This window comes from Scaptodrosophila lebanonensis, unplaced genomic scaffold (genome assembly GCF_003285725.1).
Source record: "Scaptodrosophila lebanonensis strain 11010-0011.00,11010-0021.00 unplaced genomic scaffold, SlebRS2 tig00001412-arrow-pilon, whole genome shotgun sequence".
NCBI classification, from domain to species: Eukaryota; Metazoa; Arthropoda; class Insecta; order Diptera; family Drosophilidae; genus Scaptodrosophila; species Scaptodrosophila lebanonensis.
Window position 1 is genome coordinate 9,323,445 of NW_022060739.1, and position 20,127 is coordinate 9,343,571.

Sequence of the window (20,127 nt, forward strand, 5' to 3'; positions counted from 1 at the left end):
GCCGCTGTTGTTTTTCAAGTTGTTCACGAGAAGTAATTTAGTATTATTATCACTTCGTGACCCTCTTCCCCGGAAGCTTCTTCAATAGAAGGGGGAGGCTCTGCTTGCTCGCCTTGTCCAATTGTCACTCAATTTCTCTGGTAAGAATACAAAAATCGAACACCTAAAATAAATTTAACAGCATGAAAGTCGGATTTCTCAGATAAAGCGCAATTATATTATTTCCGTCGTATTTCCCAAATAAGGTCGCACTATTTTTTTGCGATATCCAAGCTGTTTTTCCGAAAAAGACAGCAATTGAAGAACAACTGCCTAGGTTATTCACGAAGTTTCTTGCATTTTTGAAACTTTTTGTGGCATCAAATCGAACCTTTTTTCTAGCCCAGTAAGATATAAAGAAAAAGCATTCCTTTTTTTAGATACGCGCTCAGTTTATTTCAATTTGTATGGGCGGCCGCACATTTTATATTGTATATGTGCTGAAAATGCGTCGACCTTTCTGTTGCATTTTTTCAACAATCAAAAATAAACTAATAATATAACAATATAGCTTAATTAGGTTAAAAACAAACAAAAAATGCCTGCACTTAAACTAATTTAAATTAGTATAATTTATATCTTTACAATAAACTATTACAACGGTCCCTACTACTATTATTCAATTCCAAAAAAATACAATAATTATAGCCAATTATTAGCTGCATATATAAATTACTATTTCTATAAAATCTTTATACTCCTTAAGCTTGCAATATTTTTTCATATACATACATTTTAATAACAGACTAAAATCGTTATAAGCGCTTACAAATCCCACAATATTTGATTTAAAAGGGTGTTGCCAGTCCGTTTGTTGTTGTACTTGAAACTTTTGACTTTTTGACGCTGCTGTGATGTGACGACCCCAGAACTGAGTGGTAATTTATCTCTCGGGCGGGCCAATGTAGCTGCATGCCAGTTTAAGTTTTTCATATCGCCTGGATGTCCGGAATTGCTTGTTTGGAGTTGATGGCGTTGATGTTGTTGTTGTAGTTTTATAAACAGGTATACAATAGAGAGACAAAACATTAGTATAAACCCTTTCAATAATTTAAACACAAAAAAATACATTTAAACTTTAAAGCTAAATCTTAAAAATAATTCTCTTTAAATAAGAGGGAACAAACAAATTATTCTCCCCGAAGTTTTGTGTTAGCGTTATTGAATTTGTTTGTTTCAATTTATATATGAGGATTATATGATGTTTATCTGATTGTTTAGATTTGTTGTTATTTGTGTATGGGTGTAGGTATTATACGGTATAGTTTGTTAATGGGAGTTCGAGTGTGTGGTTATGTCAGGGAATAGTTTCAAAAGTTCATTTCTAATTTCACAGCTCATATCAGTTTCGTTATTTGTTTAACACTTTCACATCAATGAGGATTGTTTTTTAGTTCAGTAAGACAATCTTAGTTTTTGATATCGAATAATTAAATTGCTTAAGGGAATTTGCAGTTTTTTGATTGTTTGTTGGAGATTTCTAAAACCTAAAGGAGCAAGACCGAGGGGAAACAAAACATTGATGCCGATTCCGCAATGGTTTCGCAGCATAACGCCGGCAGCAACCGCCGAATCCAACCCTAAAATTTGTCGCTGTTCTCAGGAGCTTGCAATCATCCTCAGCACTTTTACGATCCGATTCCCAAAACTTTATCACTTTCGTTGCAACTCCAAAGTTCTGAAGCTGGTCCTTCTGCATAGCCGAATTCATGATGACTTTATCTGCAAAATTAAGATTTCAGGGATAACTGCGAGCCTTCCAGGTTCACCTGCGTAGCCGAGTTAAACATGACATGATCTGCAATCGGAGAAAAGGTAGTCGACATTCTTTCTCGTGGCGAATCTATGATGACTTCATCTACAATTTCGCAGCTGCAGTGGTTACGGAGCTTAGCACATTTCCATCTAAAAGTGTTAAAACCCGCATCAACTGCAATCAACTGTTTTTTGTTGACTTTATCTGCCAGCAGTGAAGCTCTGTGATCGGTCTGCATAGCTGGAACTGATGACTTTTTCCGCTGCAAGGCTATAACAAAGTCATCGGAAAGCCTCCTGTTTCTCAGGAGTTTGGCCCTTTCAATGCAATTTGAATCGCCTTTTTTGCCGAGTCCTTGACTTTGGGCCGCTACCAGGCTGAGCTAGCAGCCGTGGAAATCGTCGTACTCAGATTTTTTAAATTGAACATTGAATTTGAGAACAATGTGCCGGATTGCCGGTTCAGTATTTAGAAAATCTCCAACGATGGGTATGGTAACACACCATTTCGTTTGTAGGTTATTGATTAAATACCGCGGACTTCAAAGTATTATTGGCTTATAGATTCGGATTAGCTGATTGATTATTGATATTGTGTTGTCTTTGAAAAAATAAATGCGCAGATATTTAGCACGTATATAAACAAATTTAAAAAAAAAGGGGTGATTTTAAACAAAATGTTCGTAGGGGCACGCGTATTAACTAATCATTATATACACTCTTCTTTGTAAGGGGAATAACAGCGTGGGGGCGAAGGGACGCGAGCGAAAGGCGCAATTTAAACTCGTTATTGAGCATGTATTGTCTTTAGGAAGCGCTCGCGTTTATCACTCCACGATTGTGTTAAATATAAAAAGAATTGCCAACACTTTGTAATTAAGTGTTTCAAATGGCAATGGACGCGGCATTTTTGCAATCGATTTGCGCACCATTCGCTGCATACGGCAAACTGAATGTGTCGAGCCATTCTTTGCACTTTTCAGTGCTATCGAATGCGAGGATATTTGTGACATAATCGATGCTAAGATTGGGACGATAACTGGAATAGGGAAAGCAGTTAATATCATATAATTATAAAGCAATTGCATATACTTACGCTTTAATAATGGCGCGCAGTGCACACTTGCGCTCGCGCTCTAAGAACCACTCAATCATATGACCCGACATGAGTGGCGCTGTTTTATACAACTGAAACAATTTACAATAGTTGCCCAATGACCAGGCCGAGCGAAACTGTAAGGCATGCGCAATGGCAGGATTCTCGTGCTGATCAGTTGTAATCGAACGCAGTACAGTGGTGATGTCTGCAAATGTTCGTTCAAATTTGTTTATTCCTCTTTTCATCAAGGTGAAAATAATAATACTTACCCAAGGTATTTTTCGTAAAAATGTAGTAGAGAATACGATAGGCGGTAAACTCAAGTGAATTACTGCTATTGCCCAGTTCTAGATACAGCATCTTTAACTGGGTTTGACACTGATTGAACTCTTCGTGATCGCCCTTTTCCATGGCGATGCGCGCATGCGTCTCATATACTTCTACTGTAAACTTATCACGTATACCTTGGACCTGCAAAATAGGCGAATGAGTAAATAGTTCCAGATATCTATATTAGTCGCGTTTCAAAACTCACAGTCAAATCCTGGCGTATCGACTTCAACTGATCACACGCATAGTGATAATCCTGATTGTCACGCCACTTCGACTTAACATTGACCAACGAATGGGTCAACACCTCGACGGGACGCACCTCTGAGGGCATTGGGGCCTTCGTTAGACGCAAGAAAGACTTTTCTAAATCCCTACATGTGCCTACAATATGCAAATCGAGATAATCTAAACCGGCGCCAGCCTCTGAATCTTCGTAGAACATTTGGCGTGTGTTGGCCTGCAATTTCTTTTTGTTCTTGGCCGTTGTGAGACCAAACGGTGAGCTTGCAATCGCGACGACAGATTTCTTAGCAGAGTTTCCACCCTGCTGAGAGAAACGTGCCGCACGCTGTTGCAAGCGCGCATTGTCATCATCAACGGCACCGCCGACAGATGACGATTGTTTATAGAAATGCGGCTTCTGTTTGCCCGCTGCTTGTGCAGCGGCTGCAGCGCGTTTGTTCTTCTTCATCAGGATTTTTTGCTGTTTCCTCGACAAATTCGCAATCAACGGTATGAAATCGTTGGCATGACGTTCGATAGAGCTCGATTTACGCTGCACTTTACGCGCGGGCGGACTTGTTGAGTCCCTGCTGCGCGAACGGGTACGTGAGCGCGAATTTGAATGTGAGTAACGTTTACGATTATATCTGGAAGCGGACGACGTGGAAGAACTCGGTGAGCTGAAAAAATTAATTGTTTTAATAGCTTTAAATATGTAAATAAAGCAAGATTAAATATATACTGTGCATTTTTCCATACGGAACCAACAACTACTTTAATTCCAATAAATATATTTCACTTACCGCGAACGACTTCTGGAATAACGCGCCTGCTGATGTCCATAATTAGCGTTAGAGGCAGAGTTTGAACTGGTATTATTGGCAAATTTATTAAAAGCGTTGTGATTCGGCTTGAATTTTTCTGCACTCTTAGCTTGTTTTTGCTGTGGACTAGCATGCTGTTGCTGCTGCTGCTCTGATTGCTGTTGTTGCTGCTGTTGTTGTTTTTTATTAAAATAATTGCTGCGTTGTGGCTGCGGTGGTGGTACATTACTAAGCACCACATCGATGGCGTCCCGTTCACTGTAGACCGTCGGCATGGGCTCGTTATCCCAGTCGCGTGTCCAGAGTTCATTACGGTTTGCAGCTGCTATGATTTTCCCTTTTAAGCATATATCAATTTGATCCTTATCCAAATCTGTGTTACACTTGGAGTAGCAACGAGCCACATATTGATTTAAAGAGTCGGGCCACGATTCGTTTGATGCCATTTGGAAGCTATTAGGACGTTTGAAAGGACTAGTTGATTGCTGTTGTTGTTGCTGCTGAATTATAGGTTCTGGCAATGGGGGCGGCGGCTTGCTCAAGTCGGGAGTTATTGGAGCGCTTTCTTTGGGAATAGGTGGTGGTGGCGACTGCATCAATGGCATTTGCACAGCGAACGGATTTCCGTGACCGTTATATATAGGCTTGTTTTCGAATGAATTGTTATGTTGCTGTTGTTGTTGTTGTTGCTGCTGCTTGTTGTTTTTGTTACGCTTCCGCTTCTTTTTGCTCATGTTGTTCAAGTTGTTCATGTTGTTATTGTTGTGATTCATGTTGTTAACTGAGCTATTGCTGTTCATATTGTTAAGCATGTTGTGTAGATTGTTATGTATGCTATTAAGCATGTTGGTGTTTACAGTGCTGTTGTTGTTGCTGTTGATATTGCTGTTGATGTTGCTGTTGGTATTACCAAAAGGATTTGACAGCTGTTGTGGTGCCTGTGGCGTTGTGAGCGGATTTGGAGCGTTGGCTAAGCGCTTCTGATTTAAATTTAAATTAAATCGGATGCCACCAAAGTTTTTCTGCTGCTGATTTTGCTGTGACTGCTGTTGTTGCTGCTGGTTTTTATTACCGCTGCCATTACCATTGCTACCTGGCTGATTAGGCGGTGGTGGTGGCGGCGGACCAGTAGGTAACGGCGGCGGAGCTGCTACCGCATTGCTAAAACCAGGCGGCGCATTCGTCGAACTGATCGTTGACGTTACCTGCTGATTTTGCGGTTGCTGGCAGCGCATATAATATTGATAGCAATATTGCTGGTATGCGGCATTTTGGTTGGCATACCAATAATTATTCCATTGCTGTGCTGCTGCGCCAGCTTGCTGTTGTTGTTGCTGCTGCTGCATTTCCTGCAGCTGGGGTATTAATGGCGGCGGAGCGCTCATCGCATCGGACATTGTATAACGCAAATTTTGGGAGTGGGTGACCTACGAACCCTCACGAACGCGTAGTATATAGTTTTGTATGTAGTGGTTTTTAGTCGCTGACGTAGTGGCTTTTTTACAGATGATGTTCCCCCGCGGCAAGTATAGACGTAGCCTCGTTGTACTTAACACCTGAACTTACCTTATGTTGTTTGAATTATGTTCACGAACTACGTAAATCTGTTTTTGCGTTGCAAACATAAAAGAAAGGAGAATAAGTTTCACTGCAAAGGCATGCGTACGCCATTTTGTTTTCTTCCTCTTACCCAAGAATGTGGCCTAGAAAGTGCGATTTCACAATGCCTATTTTGGAAGATTATAAGTCGCGTTCTTGTTAAAATTTCACATGTAAAACGTAACGCGTACACCTTTTTTGAAAAAACACATATATTTGAACTGATGTCCTTATTTTCTCATGCACAAAAATAATTTTCAAAATCACTTGTACAAAGTACGACCTTTTTCATAAAGTGACGTAAAATTTTATGAGTGTGTGTGATAGATATGGGCAATATTTCGGAATCGAATCTCAGTCACAGGTCGCGGCTGTGACAAGGTATCGAAAGTAATGAAAACAATAACTGTGAAAATATTTGTCACAATACTGCCCAATTTTTTCAAATATATGTAGAATTTTTTGAAAATTGTATTTATTATTAACAGTAATTTATAAATCTTTGCGTTCATTTAATTCGACAAAAATTTGTTTGTTAATATATCCCAAGCGTACTGATTATATCATTTTGAACCCAAATTGTTTATACAAAACTGAATCACTGTAGAACTGCCAATCACTCAATTATCACACCAACGTTCATCTTAGAGAGTTACTGAATCACAAATGTTACATTTCTGCATATCTGCTGTTTACAACACTGTTAATTGACATTCGAAAAAAACGCGCACTTCGCCAGGACGCAACATTGAAAAAAAGCGAATAGTCCAGTATTTATAACAGTTGTTAGCCAAATCATATTATTAATATTAAACATGGCCCACGCGCGCACCAAGCATGCAACGCGCACCCATCTTCCACATCTCATGGCCCATGTACCAGGAGAGCAACAGGAGCCTGTCAAACAAATGTGCCTGAAAATGATGTCGCACGACGCCTACGGAAAACCGTAAGTAATGGGAATTTAGTTGTTTATGCAATGCTTATATTTGTGCCCACAGCTATGAGTGGAGCACACGCGACTTTGAAATGGGCGCACCCTTGGGACGTGGAAAATTTGGACGCGTTTATTTGGCGCGCGAACGCTATTCCCACTACATTGTAGCCATGAAAGTAATGTTCAAGGAGGAGCTACGGAAGGGCAATGTGCAGCGTCAGGTGTTGCGTGAAATCGAGATACAGTCACGTCTGAAGCATCCACATATTCTGCGCTTGCTGACCTGGTTCCACGATGAATCGCGCATATATCTGGCCCTGGAAATAGCCACCGAAGGCGAGCTGTTCAAGCACTTGCGGAATGCGCCAAACCACCGCTTTGATGAGCCGCGCGCTGCTAAATATACATACCAGGTGGCCAATGCGCTTAATTATTGCCATCTTAACAATGTCATACATCGAGATCTGAAGCCTGAGAACATTCTGTTGACGGGAACGGACGATGTGAAACTGGCGGACTTTGGTTGGTCCGCACACACACCGACGAACAAACGCAAGACACTGTGCGGCACGCTCGACTACTTGCCTCCAGAGATGGTCGATGGACGCACCTATGACGACAGTGTGGACCAATGGTGTTTGGGCATTCTCTGCTATGAGTTTCTAGTTGGTAATGCCCCATTCGAGGCAAATACTACAGAGAACACGTACGACAAGATCAGGCGGCTAGAGGTCAAATATCCGCCTCACATGTCCAAGGGCAGCAAGGAGCTCATTTCTGGTGTAAGTTAAACACCTTAGAAGCAATATCTAACAATATCTGATGTCTGCATTCTTTAATACTTGTAGCTGTTACGCCGCCAAGGACAAGGTCGTATCACACTGATCAATGTTATGACCCATCCTTGGGTTAAGGAAAATATGGCTAAACGTGCAGCTGAACTGCTGCAGAAGAGCAGCGATCGCGGCAAGGAGAATGTGCAAAAGAATGATTGTGGCATATAGTACGTGTATACTGATTTATTTTCATTTAACAATTTCGTTCATTGTCATATTAAATAAAAGTTTTTAAATTATTTTAGTTAACAGTTTAAGCTCCAAGAGACTCCAATTTTGTGCTCGCCATCCAAGGGATGCTTGCCCTCAAACCCCAGATGATATGTAACCTTGATACTATCACTGACCTTTGATTGATATATCAGACCCATGAGGCCATCATCGCGCACCTTGGCCTTTAGCAAGGTGTCCTCATTAAGCTGATACTGTCCGCCAAAGGCAAATTTCGTGCTGTCATTTTTATAGCAATTTGCTTTCAAGGCGAAGGCCCATCGCTCACCCATACGCTGAAATATAGAACCGCGCCAGTCCTCAAAGTTCTCACTATACAAAGGAAGGCAATAAGTGAGTGAAACATTTGTGTTCCATCCCAACTACTTACAACTTTAGGCCCAGCTCGGTGCTGCCATTATTGTAGCCGACGCAAAGGGCGTGCTTATCGAAGCCCTTGTTTTCCATATCGTATACTGTGCGATAGCCTAACGTCCATTTCTGGGCGGGCACTGCCAAAAAGTACCCCATTAGCTTCGGTTCCTGGATCACCGGCACTATTACCTCAAACTTGTAGGGTCGCTGATCATAGCCCAGCTTAAGTGTGGCCGCCAGACCAGTTCTATAAGTAGTAAAAGAATAAAATTGGCTCTCTATAATGCTAGGGAGTAACATGTAGAGATGTGTTATGGACTATCATAGGAGCTAAGAAATTGATCATTAGTCCTGATCAAACTTCTATAGCTTTATGCTGCAATTCTGTTGTCATCTCAACCGCATCTCCAATTCTATTCCCTTTCCTTTCATACTCACTCGCCCTCCAGATTATATTTGGCCAATATGGAAGCTAGTAAGCGACTGGGCCCCATCGGTTTACGCCACGTGATCTCTGTGCTTACTCTCTGATCCGTATTCCATCCCTGCGCCAATTCTAGTCCCTCAAATATCTTACGCAACTCGAGACCGCCCGAAATGCTTTTCTTATCCGGTTTTGCATCGCCGTATGTTTTCAGAATCAGTCCTTTGCTCTCGCTGCTCGTATCCGCATGCCAAACACCAATCTTATAGCCGGTTATTAAACAGTCCTTTGCACAGCTGCCGATGTGAAAGAATGTGGGCATTTCATCCTCGACAGGTGGTGGCAGCAGAATCTCCTCTTCCTCTTCGACGGATTGAGTTTCTCCGCCCTCCTCAGCCATGGTTTATCTATAGAATTTCACTTACAACAATTTTTTGTGTGTATGTTAAAGCAGAAAAGAAAATATACGAAAATTTTTTGGATAATCCAAATTTTGAAAATGAATTCAAAGTGTTTTGCAATATCAAAACTGAAATGTTTCCATATCCCAACAGCTTTATGTTCCAACTTTGAAGCGCCTGAGCATATTAAAACAAAATTTAAATGTAACTTGAACAGGTTGAGATCTATACTCATTTATATATAGTTTTACATTTATACACATATTGGCTTATCCATAGTTAGGCGAAAAAACTATAGACAATAACAAAATAAACTATTGCAACAAATTTTGATAAAAAGCAAAAATCAAATCAACGTCGTTTCTTCTCAGCTGGCTAGCACTCCAAAGCGAAACCAAGGCCAAATTTATGATTGCCTTCGGTCAGATTCTTGCCCTCCAGCACAGTCGAGATGGAGAAAGTAATACCCTCACGCAGCTTTTGTTCATAGCCCAGACCCACCTCGACTTTACTATTCAGCTTGGCACGTATCAAGGCGTCGCCCTCCATATGATAGACCATACCCAGACTTACGACCAGTTCGCCTTCGCCGCCACCCTCTTCGCCCTCCGGTGGTGGTTCTTCACCGCCACTATCGCCAGCAGTTTTGGCAATCTCCGCAGCGCTATCAATTTGTTCATTTACCTTATAGAAGAGCGAGGCCAACCAGGAATTACCATCCTTCCTGCGAAGCAACACGTTCTACTAGAATCACGCTGACTACTATTATGCTGCCTACGAAAAACTTACAGTTCACCATGCAGTGTGGCTTGCTCGTTGAACCAACCCAGAGCCAACTTCCAGGTAGAAACCTCACTGGCACTGGTGTCAATGCCCAGTCCAATACCGCCTAGGAATTCGTGATGTCCCAACACCAGAGAGGCATTTATTAGCGGTCCATTGGGATCAATGTTCATATCGGCCAAGAAATTGAAGTTCTCCTGGGCATATCCTACCTTGATTTTGGCATCCTTTTCGCTGCGTTTGAGAAGTATTTAATGAACTTAAATTTATTTTAGATTGGCTTAGATAGAATTTTCACACCCTACTTAAAAAACTGCATGAATTTGTGTGAAAATTTGTTCAATCTGACCCTCATTTCTTTTGCATTGGTACTCACCCTGACGATGGCTGAAACTTTGCCTCCAGCGCCAGCATCAGACCCTCTGCCAATTTATCACGTTGCATAATCTCACCAAAGAGTAGATTATCCGTATTCCATCGTTCCGTCAATGTTAGTCCATAATCCTCGATCTTGTACTTGCTCTGCAAAGAGCCGCTCACCTTGCTAGCATCCTGGCTAGCAAACCCGGTGGTAAAGAACTCAATGCCCGAGTTAGTCATCGTTTTGCAGTCCAACTGCCACAAGCCAGGATGGTAACCGCGCTTAAAGATATCGCGCGCAAGCTTTCCAAGATCAGGATATACTGGCGGTGCCATGATTGGCCAAATGAATAGTCTATATGGTACGTGAATTATTTGCTTTCGAAATTTTAAGCTGTTTTTTGTTAAACCGAAATTTATGAAAATCTAACGGAGCTCTGACATATGTACTATTTGTTGTATTATTATTGTGTGTTTAGACAATAATGTTCTCTAACTATGGAACTGAATTGAAAGGCATGGAATGCTTAGTTTCAGCTAAACATTGAAACTCAATACTTGGTAACTCTGTTTCAGATCTGAATTAACAAGTTATGCGTTAGATCCAAATAATTTTACCCAATATAGGCAAAAATTTGGGTCTAATTTCGGAATTACTTCCAGCCCATTAATTACTATTTAATATTCCGTTCTCATTATATAAAATTCAAATTGTGATTTGTTCAACAAGTCTATTTAGAAGAAGTGCGCACATTAAATGTTTGATTTTTATTATTATTTATTTTTAAATGCACAACAAAATGAAAAAAGTTAATTATTGCTTTCCACATGTCTACCATCCCCCTTCCTTCTTTGTATATTTTAATTAAATGCTGTTGCGCCCTCACCGTTGATTGGTTTCTGCTCTCCTCGTCTCTTTAGCGATTCCTCTCTCTCTCTCTCTCTGTCCCTGTGGGAGGCGCACATCAAGAACAACGCACAGCTTATTGAAATTGTTTCTTTTACTGTTTAGTTTAATTAGGTATGTATGTATTTCTCTGTTTGTCAACAACACAATTGCAATTTACTAAACAAAACTACAACCCGTGGCCAATAGCCAGCCGCCCTCCTTCACCCTGCCTTGCCCCCAACGGTCATTTCGCTTGGCAGTGGTGACTTCTTTAGGTGGCCCAGAGGCGAAAGGGGGAAGGAGGAACAGCTGACAGACTAAATTTTAGGTGCTAAACATGAAGATTCTCTTGTGTGTTTTTTGTTTTACAATTTTATTTTGTTTGTTGTTGTTACTGCACTTTATGTTGTTTGTTTGTTGTTGTGGTGGCTGGCGTTATATAATTATATATGCATTTTTTGCTGGCTTGCATGTATAGTTGCTGTGGCTACTGACTTGTCTTTCATTTAACTTAGGCTTCCAATTCCAAGCCAACACCAATCTTGTGACCGCCGGCATTAAAGTTCTTGCCATCGACCAATGTGGACAGCGTCAAGGTGATGCCATCGCGCAACTTCTGTTGATAACCCAAGCCAACCTGGCTGGCATTGTTGACCTTGGCGCGAACGCTGGCATCATTGTCCAGTTGATATTTGGCGCCAATGGCGAATTTGGTGTTGCTGGTACCAGAGGCCCACGACAGCTGCACACCCACATCCAATTGATCCGAAGTGCGTTGGAAGATTGAGCCGCTGAACTCCTGGCCATCGTTCCTACAGCAAACAAACAATGATTATTATGCTACCCATTTTAGACTGCGAGGATTTACTTACACGGCTGTGTGCAGGACAAAGTCCTTGGTCGCATAGCCCAGGGCAAAGTTGTTGGTGGTCAACTTGGATTGTTGTGTATCGAATGCGGTCTGGTAGCCGGCCAACCATCCCTGATAGCCCAAGACAGCTGATGCGTTGATCAAGGGTCCCTTCAGGTCAATGTTCACATCGGAATCAGCCTTGACATTCTCATGACCGTAGGCTACCTTGAACTTGCCGTTCTTGTTGCTGTAATTGGACAGAAATTAGCTTAACTGTTACTAGTTTGGGGAATTTGGTAACTTACCCAGACTGTGGAGCGAAGTTGCCCTCCAGCGACAGTTTAAGGCCCTCCAGCAGCTGATCCTGCACCGCGACCTCAGTGAAGAGCGTGTTGTCTGTGTTCCATTTCTCGGTCAAGGTCAGACCGTAATCCTTAACCTTGTATTTCGTCTCCAAGGAGCCGAATACCTTGCCCGATTCCTGGTTGGAGTGACCAGCTGTATTGAATTCAATGCCCGACGAGGTCTTGGTCTTCAGGTCCAACTTCCACAGACCAAAGTTGTAACCTTTGCTGAAGATGTCGCGAGCCTGTTTGCCCAAATCGCTGTATGATGGAGGTGCCATCTGTTCCAAATAAATGTAACAAGATATATTATGTAGTAATGAGTGGTGACTTTGTTAATTATACAAATATAAGGCAAATGATTTCGTTTGGCAAGGCAGGTATTGCGCGAATTTTTGCGATAAGCTCGCCACATCTTATCTTATCAGCTTAGCAGCCACAACACTACATACACTGTCAGTATAACACTATTATTTTGTTATTGATTTTTAAATGAACTATTTCGGATGATAATCCTTTTCTTTGCTGACAAAACTGAAATGCGACGAACAAGTGCAGCAGCCAGAAGCTAAATTCCACATTAAAAATAAACACGAAAAGTGAAAGAACTTTGCAAATATTTCCGCTCTTGCCATCCCGTTGGCCAAATGTCAATTCGAAGAGCCAATAATTGCAACATTTAAAGTGAAATTACTTTTCAAGGCGCTGAATACATCGCCACTTCAGCCAAAAGAAGAAATTGCAAAAGCTGTATGTGTTTGTGTGTGTGTTTCTGGGAGTGTGTGGGGGTCAATGCACGTCTGCATTTGGCACGAGTACAAGAGATAGAGAGAAAGAGCAGAGCAAAAGTTCAGGCCGGTTTGCTAGAGATCAAGAGAGAGCGAATCTTTTGTACGCACTGTGACGCAAACGTGACAAATAATGAACACAAAGAGCAACACATAATTTCGTCATGCCGAATAGTCTATTACGTGCCATTCTAAAAATACTTGAATGATTACTGAAAATCCAGCGGAAAAAATACCAGAAACGATCTTTATATTATATCGTTAGTTTAATAGTTATACATGAAAGTATAACATACTCACAACCTTAAAATGCAGAGAAGCGCACCTTTTTCTTCTTTAACTTATCTTTCAACATGCGATACATTGCAGATTTGTCCGTGTTATCACGCAAGTTCATTGTTTAATTATATTTAAAAATGACAATATAAGTATAAGATTTTTTTAAAGGGACAGACGAAACAAATGTAACTACAAAAAAAAAGTACTTTAACGCAACAATGCCTGAACCACTGTGCAATAGAAAAAAGGAAGCCACGCAAAGCATACATGAATAAACCGTTAGGCGGCACGGTGATTGTATTTGTATGTTCTCCAATCAGTCTCTGTTTATGTTTTGTTGTTGGCCGCGTTAATTACTCTGACCAGGCAAAGCGATCATTGACCACTTGACGTACATATGTACATGCACACATAGCCACACATAACATACATATACACAATTGGCTTTTGCTGTGCTTGCCATCGTCACTCTATTCGCGTGACGTCAAACAAACAAGCAATACAGTGATGGCGGAAATATTATGGGCAGCCTTCTTTTCATGTTCTTGCCAAGATGCGAGGAATGAAATTATGAAAGGTAACAAAATTATAATTGCCTAGGTGGCTGGCGGCCAAAAGCTAAGAAGGAAATGGTCAGCAACTAAAGAAAGCTGTTGAAGTGTGAAATTTTGCACAAAGCAAAATGGGCAGCAGCACCAATAATAATAAATAAATCGCACACACGCCTCTACATGTGAATGTGTTGGAAGAATGGCACGCGGACCAGACAGGACCGGCTGGGCGAAAAACTATAAAAATACAGCAAGCCAACGAGTTAAAATGAAATGTGATGTAATCGTGGCAGATAAAATATGAGGAAAATGCTCCTCATAGGTTAATTTTTCCGCGTGAGTGCAGCAGCCGTAACGACGACCTTGACACTGTTGTTTGCATTTCTCAATGCTCAGAAATATTGAGTGAAAGTGCGTGAGACGGCGAGGAAGTGCAATATTCTGTAGGGGTTTGCAAAAAGTGGGTGTGTGACGAAGGGCTCTTACGCAATCAGGCAAGAAACCGATGAAAATAAGTAGAAACTACAAAACTTGTTACACCACACCATCTATTGATTTTTCGTAGCAGTATTAAAGCCCCTCCACCCAACCTCCTCATTATAGTTGCATCAACTCAATTCGAAGTTGAGCACAAATACGAATAAAATAACTCAATGCTCACATGACCTACACAAGCAAGCAGCACACATATACGAAGAATGAAAGCAAGGGAAATACAAGAGCAATGTTAAAAGAATTGATAAAAAACTTCGCAAGCGAATTGCATGTGATAAAGCAAGAAGTGAAAACATACAATCATTAATCAAAACAATTTAAAACAAGCGCAATGAGACAGCACACGATTTGTTACGTAACAAGAGTAAAGAACAAATTGTACGCTAGCAGTCATTGTGCCGGCAGAATAAAATGTATGCGTGCGTGAGTTCGCAGTTGCCGGTCGCAAATCAGTGTTTTCTCAGCTGATAAATTTTTTTGCCTGATAATAATACATGTACCCATTCTCTTTTTATCGGAAAATGATTATTTAAAACAATCCGCTTAGCAGCTTAAGTGCTGCGATAATAAACATATTAGCAAGCCTTTTGCTGCGCATACGCGCGTTTGTGTGTGTGTGTTCGCCTCTTTCTCATCCACATTTCGCTCTACTTGCAATTTTTTCATTTGGAGGTTATGAAATCACTTGCACAAAAAGCCTTTCCCATCATAGTTTTGAGATCATTTTCAATTGTTTTTTACAGCACACTTGTAGCACAGCACATTGATGCACATTTTGGTATTATTTTTAATGCGTCTACTTACTTTTTATGAGTTTAATTAGGTTTTAAATTATGCGCAACGCAGGAACAAGACGACCACAAACGTACACCACAAAAATTAATTTGCGACTGAGAGACATGCTGGCGACAAGGTGTTGCCACCTGAGCACGAAACCTGCTATGGATAATGTCGCGTTCACATTGGCATACAGTGACGGCGGCAGCAAATTAATAAATTTTAACTTCTGTAAGAAAATGGTTAATTTGTTACAATTATTTGTTTTTTGTTTTGTTAAGCTTTGCTGTGGCTGTCAATTGAGTGCATGGGCAGTAAATCACTGCTTAGCGGTGACTTTGTTAAATAAGTTATCGTTATCGCAATTATAGTTGTGGCGTTCTTAATCGATGAGGTTGGCAGTACCCCGCGAGGAAATTGAAAAGAAATTTGTTTGTTTTTTATTTAACGGCTTTACAAATTATAAAAGAGGAAATAAAATGTGTACTTATTTTTGAAGATAGGCAGCAATTTAATAATTGTGTGAGCAATTCGGGCGAATAACTGCACGTGCGCCATAAGTCAATGGTCGAAAAAACGTGCCAACAACAAACTATTTCAATTGCTATTTTTAGATCAATCAATTCAGATCAGATAAATCGCTTTATCTCGTCACTAATTAGTTGCAAGCGGGGCGCCACAACAAACGCAACACAGCCAAAATTATCGAACTAAGTGCATTGAAGAGCAGCCAAGTGGCCGGAGGCGGCATGTTGAAGGCCCGCCTGGAAAACGATGCACTCTATGGTCGCTGTCTGCTGACCTCCGAGGCAGTGCAGCGCGGTGACCTTGTGGTGGAAGAGCTGCCCTTTGCCTACGGCCCCAAGCGAGACAGCGGCATCGTCTGCTTGGGCTGCTATCGCTTTCTGCAGTTCGGCGAGGATGGCGACTCGCTGGATCGCTGCGAGCTCTGCGACTGGCCATTATGCAGCCTCTGTGCCAGCGATGGCTACGGTGCCGATCACAAGGGGGAGTGCGAGGTGTTTGCTGCGGCACGCGTCACGTTTGCCGGCAATGTTAGCGAGGATGGCGTCTGTACACAACTGGATTGCATAACACCTTTGAGGTTAGTGGGTGCAGCGAAGGGCGAGTGGCGCGGGCGGGAGTTCGGTTTCTTGGCCAGGCTGGGCCAAAAATCAAAATCTTGGCAGCCACAAACATTCGCGTGCGTTCTGTATTAAAAATTCAGCATTCCAAGAGGGGTAGATCAAAACGCTAGCCAAAGAAATGCCCGCAAATCAAGCAAAGTAATATTGAAAGGAAAACTTGGCAGTGTTGAGGTAAAATGTGATTCCAATTCACAATTCCAACTCTAAGGGAAATGAATAATTAAAAAGCAAGACATTTATTTAACTGGTATACACTAAGGAAAGAAAGACAGCACATTTTTCAATTCGGGAATTCCTTAAAAATAAATTGCAGCACTAACTTAATGTATAAATAACCTTTCTTACATTTAGAAAACCCCCAAAAAGCTTACATGTTTCCTCAAATCTAGGGTAATTGATCCTAGTTTGTAGAAATCAATTTTTCCGTTGAATTAAAACATTGTTCTTTTTTTACTTTTTCATTTTGCCCGAAAACCCAAAATTTTTTTTTCATTCTTAATGTATGCGAGGATAATAATCTAGTTTATTGAGAATGTGGAATACAATTTGAGTTAAAAAATTAGACAAGTGTTCCTCATCATAGAGCGGGGAAAACTGTTATCACTTACACTAATTTGCCGGAATTAACGACCTGATCCTACTAGGATGTCATGTGTTTATTGTGCTGCGTTTGAGTTTTATTCTTTCAGCTCTTCTGCTAATTCTCGTACTTCCCATTCATCGTAGCAATTAATTTATACAAGTATGCCACATCCCGTGATTAACTCACCCTGAGTGATTTATTGGACATCTCTCGTGTGGCATAATGCAAACAAAGCGGGCCAACGGTAGCCGGTCCGCAATATGATGATTTTTGAATTTTGGCAACAGATGTGTGCCAGGCAAGTGGCCGAAATGCTGTTAACGTGGTGGATATTTGTCAGTCGGCGAGATGACAGCATCGAAGACGCTTCAAGTGAATCGGACGGGTGTGCTATGGAGCGCCGTCTACGGACGCTATTTGGTGGCCGGTGAAGCGGTAACGGCACATGCCATTCTCATTGAGGAGCTACCGTTTGCGGTGGGACCCAAATGCAATGGACCCGTGTTGTGCCTAGCCTGTTATAGGACTGATGGGGTCGATCATTGTGCCCTCTGTGGTTGGCCTCTATGCGGGGAGTGTGCCACAGAGGAGAGCAATGAACACTTTCGGGGGGAGTGCGAGATCTTTAAATCCGCCAGGGCACGCTTTTATCCGCTGCCCGCAGGTGCTGCCCACTGCCCGCAGCTGGACTGCATTATGCCATTGAGGTAAACGTGCCAAACGTCCCACCCACCCAGATGTGGATATGGGGGCTGCCGTTTAAAAATAGCTGCAATAGGCCCAACGTCACAGCTTTTGGTTGCATTGTCTCTCATTGTCTCTCGCACTCTTGCAGGGTTTTGCTGGCCAAAGAAGCCCAACCGGATCGCTGGCTCAACGAGGTGGCACCCATGGAACACCATGAGGGCGCTCGTCGTATGAATGCCGATGTTTGGCATGCCGATCGCGTGAATATCGCACAATACTTACGTGGACCTTGCAAACTGGGCTCACGTTTCAGTGAGGAACTCATCATGCAGGTGGTGGGAGTGCTGGAGGTAAATGCCTTCGAAGCGCGTACAACCCATGGATATGCGCTGCGCTGCTTATATCCCTATACAGGCATCCTAGCCCACAATTGTGTGCCCAACACGGCGCGCAGCATCTTTCCCAGTGAGGGTTACAAGTAAGAGACTTTCTTCTACCTTGTCGTAGCTCTGTAAATATATTTTCCATCTTTCTATAGAATACGCCTACGCGCTATGGTGGATCTGAAGGAGGGTCAGCAGCTGCAGCATAGCTATACCTACACCCTGGATGGCACCTCACAGCGCCAGACCCATCTACGAGAGGGCAAATACTTCAATTGCAGCTGTGAACGTTGTTGCGATGCCACCGAACTACAAACCAACTTCAGCACCTTGAAGTGTGGACAATGCGTCGATGGCTGGCTTCTGGCCAAGCAGCCTTTATGTAAGTTATTGCTTAACGACTAGGGACGGGTTTTACCAATCCTTATAATCAAAATATAAAACAACAATTGATTGAGAAATATTAAGAAGTGACGGCATCAATTCCGAATAAACGAGGATATTACAGCCCCGATTTCGAACTCAAGTACCTTTCCCCAAACTCAGAGTCGATCTCTGATAGTCCCCATTCCTAACTTAAAAAAGTTTCGTTTTGTAATCTAAGAGAGTTTTTCCTTTATTGCCAAATTTCTGCAGTCTTTGAAAGTTTTGCGAACCCAGAACTTATCCTCAGCCTGTCTTAAACTCTACTATTTTCTCGTGGAAGATTAAGCTATTCCTACCCTATGCCACATAGAGAGTAAGTTGGTGGACCACCTAACAATATAAACATATAGCAGTTGGGAAGAATAAATCCATCGTTTGGTTATCCATTTTTCGGTTACAGAAACAAATCTAGAAGCTTTCAATATTTGTTAAACACATAAAAACATATATTTTCGCGATTGTACAGACAAAGCTCGCTCAATATTATTATTCGTATTATAAAAACTAAAATTTGACCAGCAAGTTATTTTAAAAAGAAAAGGAAATTATCCATAGTTGTACTGTATTTAGTAAGAAACTTAAGAAAATTATGACTAATTTAGTTTTATTTCACAGGAAGCTGCCAAAACTGTGGGTATTTATTAGCAAGTTGTTTAAAAAAAATATCTGAAAATGTATTTTATTTAAATGTTTTTGATAAGAAATTGATCAAAATTAGGTCTAATTGTCTTTAGATTTATTTTACGGGAAGTTGCTTAAATAGTAGGTAGATTTTGGCCTTTCTTCTGAGTGAAACTTGGAGTAGACTACGAGAATTTCTTTTGTCTGATTATACTAATTATTATCCCATCTTTGATCGCAGCTGATGAAACGAGCTGGCATTGTCGTTGCTGCGACTTCAGCACCAGCAATGAGGACGTACAGAAGACGATAGCGGCGCTCCAGGCTGAGGTGAATGTAGCGCAGGCGCTGGAAATGGGACCCAAGCGACTGGAGGAGTGCGAACGTTTGCTGCGAAAGTACAAAAGTCTGCTCCATCCGTTGCACTTCATAGCGACGGGTCTGCGGCAGCTGCTCATCGAGATGTACGGACGGGTGCAGGGTTACGAAATGGCCACACTGACGGACACGTTGCTTGAGCGGAAGGCGGAGCTGTGTCGTCAGGTGCTGCGCATCCTGAATGTCTTCGAGCCGGGCCTGAGTCGTACACGTGCCATGAATCTCTACGAGCTGCATGTACCGCTGGTGCTGCTGGCGAAGAGCGGCTTCATAGCCAATACGTTGGGTGGTGCTGAGTTGCGTTCGCGTTTGGTGGAGGCCATTGACTTGCTTCGGGAGTGTGTGGACATATTGCAGCATGAGGATAAGGGGTCGCAGGAGGGCGTTCTTTGTCTGGTGGCCAAACAGGCCATGGAGCAGCTAACCATGAGCGTGGATGGCTTGGGAAATGAATTAGAATGATTAAACATTGCAGAGTAGACTTCTTTTCGACCTACATAGTGTTAGCTTTATTGAAAAACTATACATATGCGTTTGTATATACTTATGTATGTATGCATGTATGTTTGTAAGTACAAGTAGGTAGCTGTTCCACACTTTAGTTTGGGAAACGCGACGTTACGATTATACAAACACATATAAATTTGATTTATTATGAACGCGATTGTGTAATTCTCTTCCAGAGCGAATAATTAATTATTTCCTACAAAATTGCCGGTGCACTTCAA

The 20,127-nt window shown here is 41.8% G+C and overlaps 6 protein-coding genes across 8 annotated transcripts; 2 read left to right on the forward strand and 4 right to left on the reverse strand.

Annotated features, from left to right (window-relative positions):
- Window positions 1-464: 464 nt before the first annotated feature.
- Window positions 465-6,115, reverse strand: LOC115631053 (leukocyte receptor cluster member 8 homolog). The gene is made up of 6 exons (XM_030527689.1): window positions 5,963-6,115; window positions 4,252-5,876; window positions 3,429-4,128; window positions 3,163-3,364; window positions 2,891-3,098; window positions 465-2,833 (listed from the first exon to the last, which is right to left on the reverse strand). Exons 2-6 carry the CDS (start codon window positions 5,667-5,669, stop codon window positions 2,680-2,682), a joined length of 2,682 nt encoding a protein of 893 aa, XP_030383549.1. The 5' UTR covers window positions 5,670-5,876; window positions 5,963-6,115; the 3' UTR covers window positions 465-2,679.
- Window positions 6,116-6,551: 436 nt separating this feature from the next.
- Window positions 6,552-7,883, forward strand: LOC115631462 (aurora kinase B). Its single transcript, XM_030528212.1, has 3 exons — window positions 6,552-6,820; window positions 6,873-7,590; window positions 7,657-7,883. Exons 1-3 carry the CDS (start codon window positions 6,687-6,689, stop codon window positions 7,810-7,812), a joined length of 1,008 nt encoding a protein of 335 aa, XP_030384072.1. The 5' UTR covers window positions 6,552-6,686; the 3' UTR covers window positions 7,813-7,883.
- LOC115631463 (voltage-dependent anion-selective channel-like) lies at window positions 7,810-9,173 on the reverse strand. The gene is made up of 3 exons (XM_030528213.1): window positions 8,668-9,173; window positions 8,246-8,476; window positions 7,810-8,187 (listed from the first exon to the last, which is right to left on the reverse strand). The coding sequence occupies exons 1-3, from the start codon at window positions 9,051-9,053 to the stop codon at window positions 7,890-7,892; spliced, it is 915 nt and encodes a 304-aa protein (XP_030384073.1). The 5' UTR covers window positions 9,054-9,173; the 3' UTR covers window positions 7,810-7,889.
- Window positions 9,174-9,259: 86 nt separating this feature from the next.
- Window positions 9,260-10,615, reverse strand: LOC115631639 (voltage-dependent anion-selective channel). Its single transcript, XM_030528447.1, has 3 exons — window positions 10,214-10,615; window positions 9,844-10,071; window positions 9,260-9,778 (listed from the first exon to the last, which is right to left on the reverse strand). Exons 1-3 carry the CDS (start codon window positions 10,531-10,533, stop codon window positions 9,430-9,432), a joined length of 897 nt encoding a protein of 298 aa, XP_030384307.1. The 5' UTR covers window positions 10,534-10,615; the 3' UTR covers window positions 9,260-9,429.
- A 565-nt stretch (window positions 10,616-11,180) lies between these two features.
- On the reverse strand, window positions 11,181-12,564 carry LOC115632042 (voltage-dependent anion-selective channel). The gene is made up of 3 exons (XM_030529011.1): window positions 12,245-12,564; window positions 11,959-12,186; window positions 11,181-11,898 (listed from the first exon to the last, which is right to left on the reverse strand). Exons 1-3 carry the CDS (start codon window positions 12,562-12,564, stop codon window positions 11,598-11,600), a joined length of 849 nt encoding a protein of 282 aa, XP_030384871.1. The 3' UTR covers window positions 11,181-11,597.
- Window positions 12,565-15,241: 2,677 nt separating this feature from the next.
- Window positions 15,242-20,110, forward strand: LOC115632041 (SET domain-containing protein SmydA-8). 3 transcript variants are annotated; one of them, XM_030529010.1, is made up of 4 exons: window positions 15,242-15,404; window positions 17,740-18,069; window positions 18,130-18,356; window positions 19,263-20,110. In XM_030529010.1, the coding sequence occupies exons 2-4, from the start codon at window positions 17,795-17,797 to the stop codon at window positions 19,859-19,861; spliced, it is 1,101 nt and encodes a 366-aa protein (XP_030384870.1). In that variant the 5' UTR covers window positions 15,242-15,404; window positions 17,740-17,794; the 3' UTR covers window positions 19,862-20,110. The 3 variants fall into 3 exon arrangements, with proteins under 3 accessions (XP_030384870.1, XP_030384869.1, XP_030384868.1); XM_030529009.1 differs by lacking the exon at window positions 15,242-15,404 and adding an exon at window positions 15,904-16,278; XM_030529008.1 differs by lacking the exon at window positions 15,242-15,404 and adding an exon at window positions 17,068-17,611.
- Window positions 20,111-20,127: the final 17 nt, after the last annotated feature.

Coding starts and splice junctions, on each gene's coding strand:
- LOC115631053 (XM_030527689.1), bottom strand. CDS start 5,669: ATGTCCGATGCGATGAGCGCTCCGCCGCCATTAATACCCCAGCTGCAG. Junction 4,129..4,251: donor TATTCCAGAAGTCGTTCGCG/GTAAGTGAAATA, acceptor TAATTTTTTCAG/CTCACCGAGTTCTTCCACGT. Junction 2,834..2,890: donor CTGCGCGCCATTATTAAAGC/GTAAGTATATGC, acceptor TCCCTATTCCAG/TTATCGTCCCAATCTTAGCA.
- LOC115631462 (XM_030528212.1), top strand. CDS start 6,687: ATGGCCCACGCGCGCACCAAGCATGCAACGCGCACCCATCTTCCACAT. Junction 6,821..6,872: donor CACGACGCCTACGGAAAACC/GTAAGTAATGGG, acceptor TTGTGCCCACAG/CTATGAGTGGAGCACACGCG. Junction 7,591..7,656: donor GCAAGGAGCTCATTTCTGGT/GTAAGTTAAACA, acceptor TAATACTTGTAG/CTGTTACGCCGCCAAGGACA.
- LOC115631463 (XM_030528213.1), bottom strand. CDS start 9,053: ATGGCTGAGGAGGGCGGAGAAACTCAATCCGTCGAAGAGGAAGAGGAG. Junction 8,477..8,667: donor AAATATAATCTGGAGGGCGA/GTGAGTATGAAA, acceptor TACTACTTATAG/AACTGGTCTGGCGGCCACAC. Junction 8,188..8,245: donor ACCGAGCTGGGCCTAAAGTT/GTAAGTAGTTGG, acceptor TCCTTTGTATAG/TGAGAACTTTGAGGACTGGC.
- LOC115631639 (XM_030528447.1), bottom strand. CDS start 10,533: ATGGCACCGCCAGTATATCCTGATCTTGGAAAGCTTGCGCGCGATATC. Junction 10,072..10,213: donor AAGTTTCAGCCATCGTCAGG/GTGAGTACCAAT, acceptor TCTCAAACGCAG/CGAAAAGGATGCCAAAATCA. Junction 9,779..9,843: donor GCCACACTGCATGGTGAACT/GTAAGTTTTTCG, acceptor GTTGCTTCGCAG/GAAGGATGGTAATTCCTGGT.
- LOC115632042 (XM_030529011.1), bottom strand. CDS start 12,564: ATGGCACCTCCATCATACAGCGATTTGGGCAAACAGGCTCGCGACATC. Junction 12,187..12,244: donor AACTTCGCTCCACAGTCTGG/GTAAGTTACCAA, acceptor GTCCAATTACAG/CAACAAGAACGGCAAGTTCA. Junction 11,899..11,958: donor TTTGTCCTGCACACAGCCGT/GTAAGTAAATCC, acceptor TGTTTGCTGTAG/GAACGATGGCCAGGAGTTCA.
- LOC115632041 (XM_030529008.1), top strand. CDS start 17,253: ATGACAGCATCGAAGACGCTTCAAGTGAATCGGACGGGTGTGCTATGG. Junction 18,070..18,129: donor TTTCCCAGTGAGGGTTACAA/GTAAGAGACTTT, acceptor ATCTTTCTATAG/AATACGCCTACGCGCTATGG. Junction 18,357..19,262: donor TCTGGCCAAGCAGCCTTTAT/GTAAGTTATTGC, acceptor CTTTGATCGCAG/CTGATGAAACGAGCTGGCAT.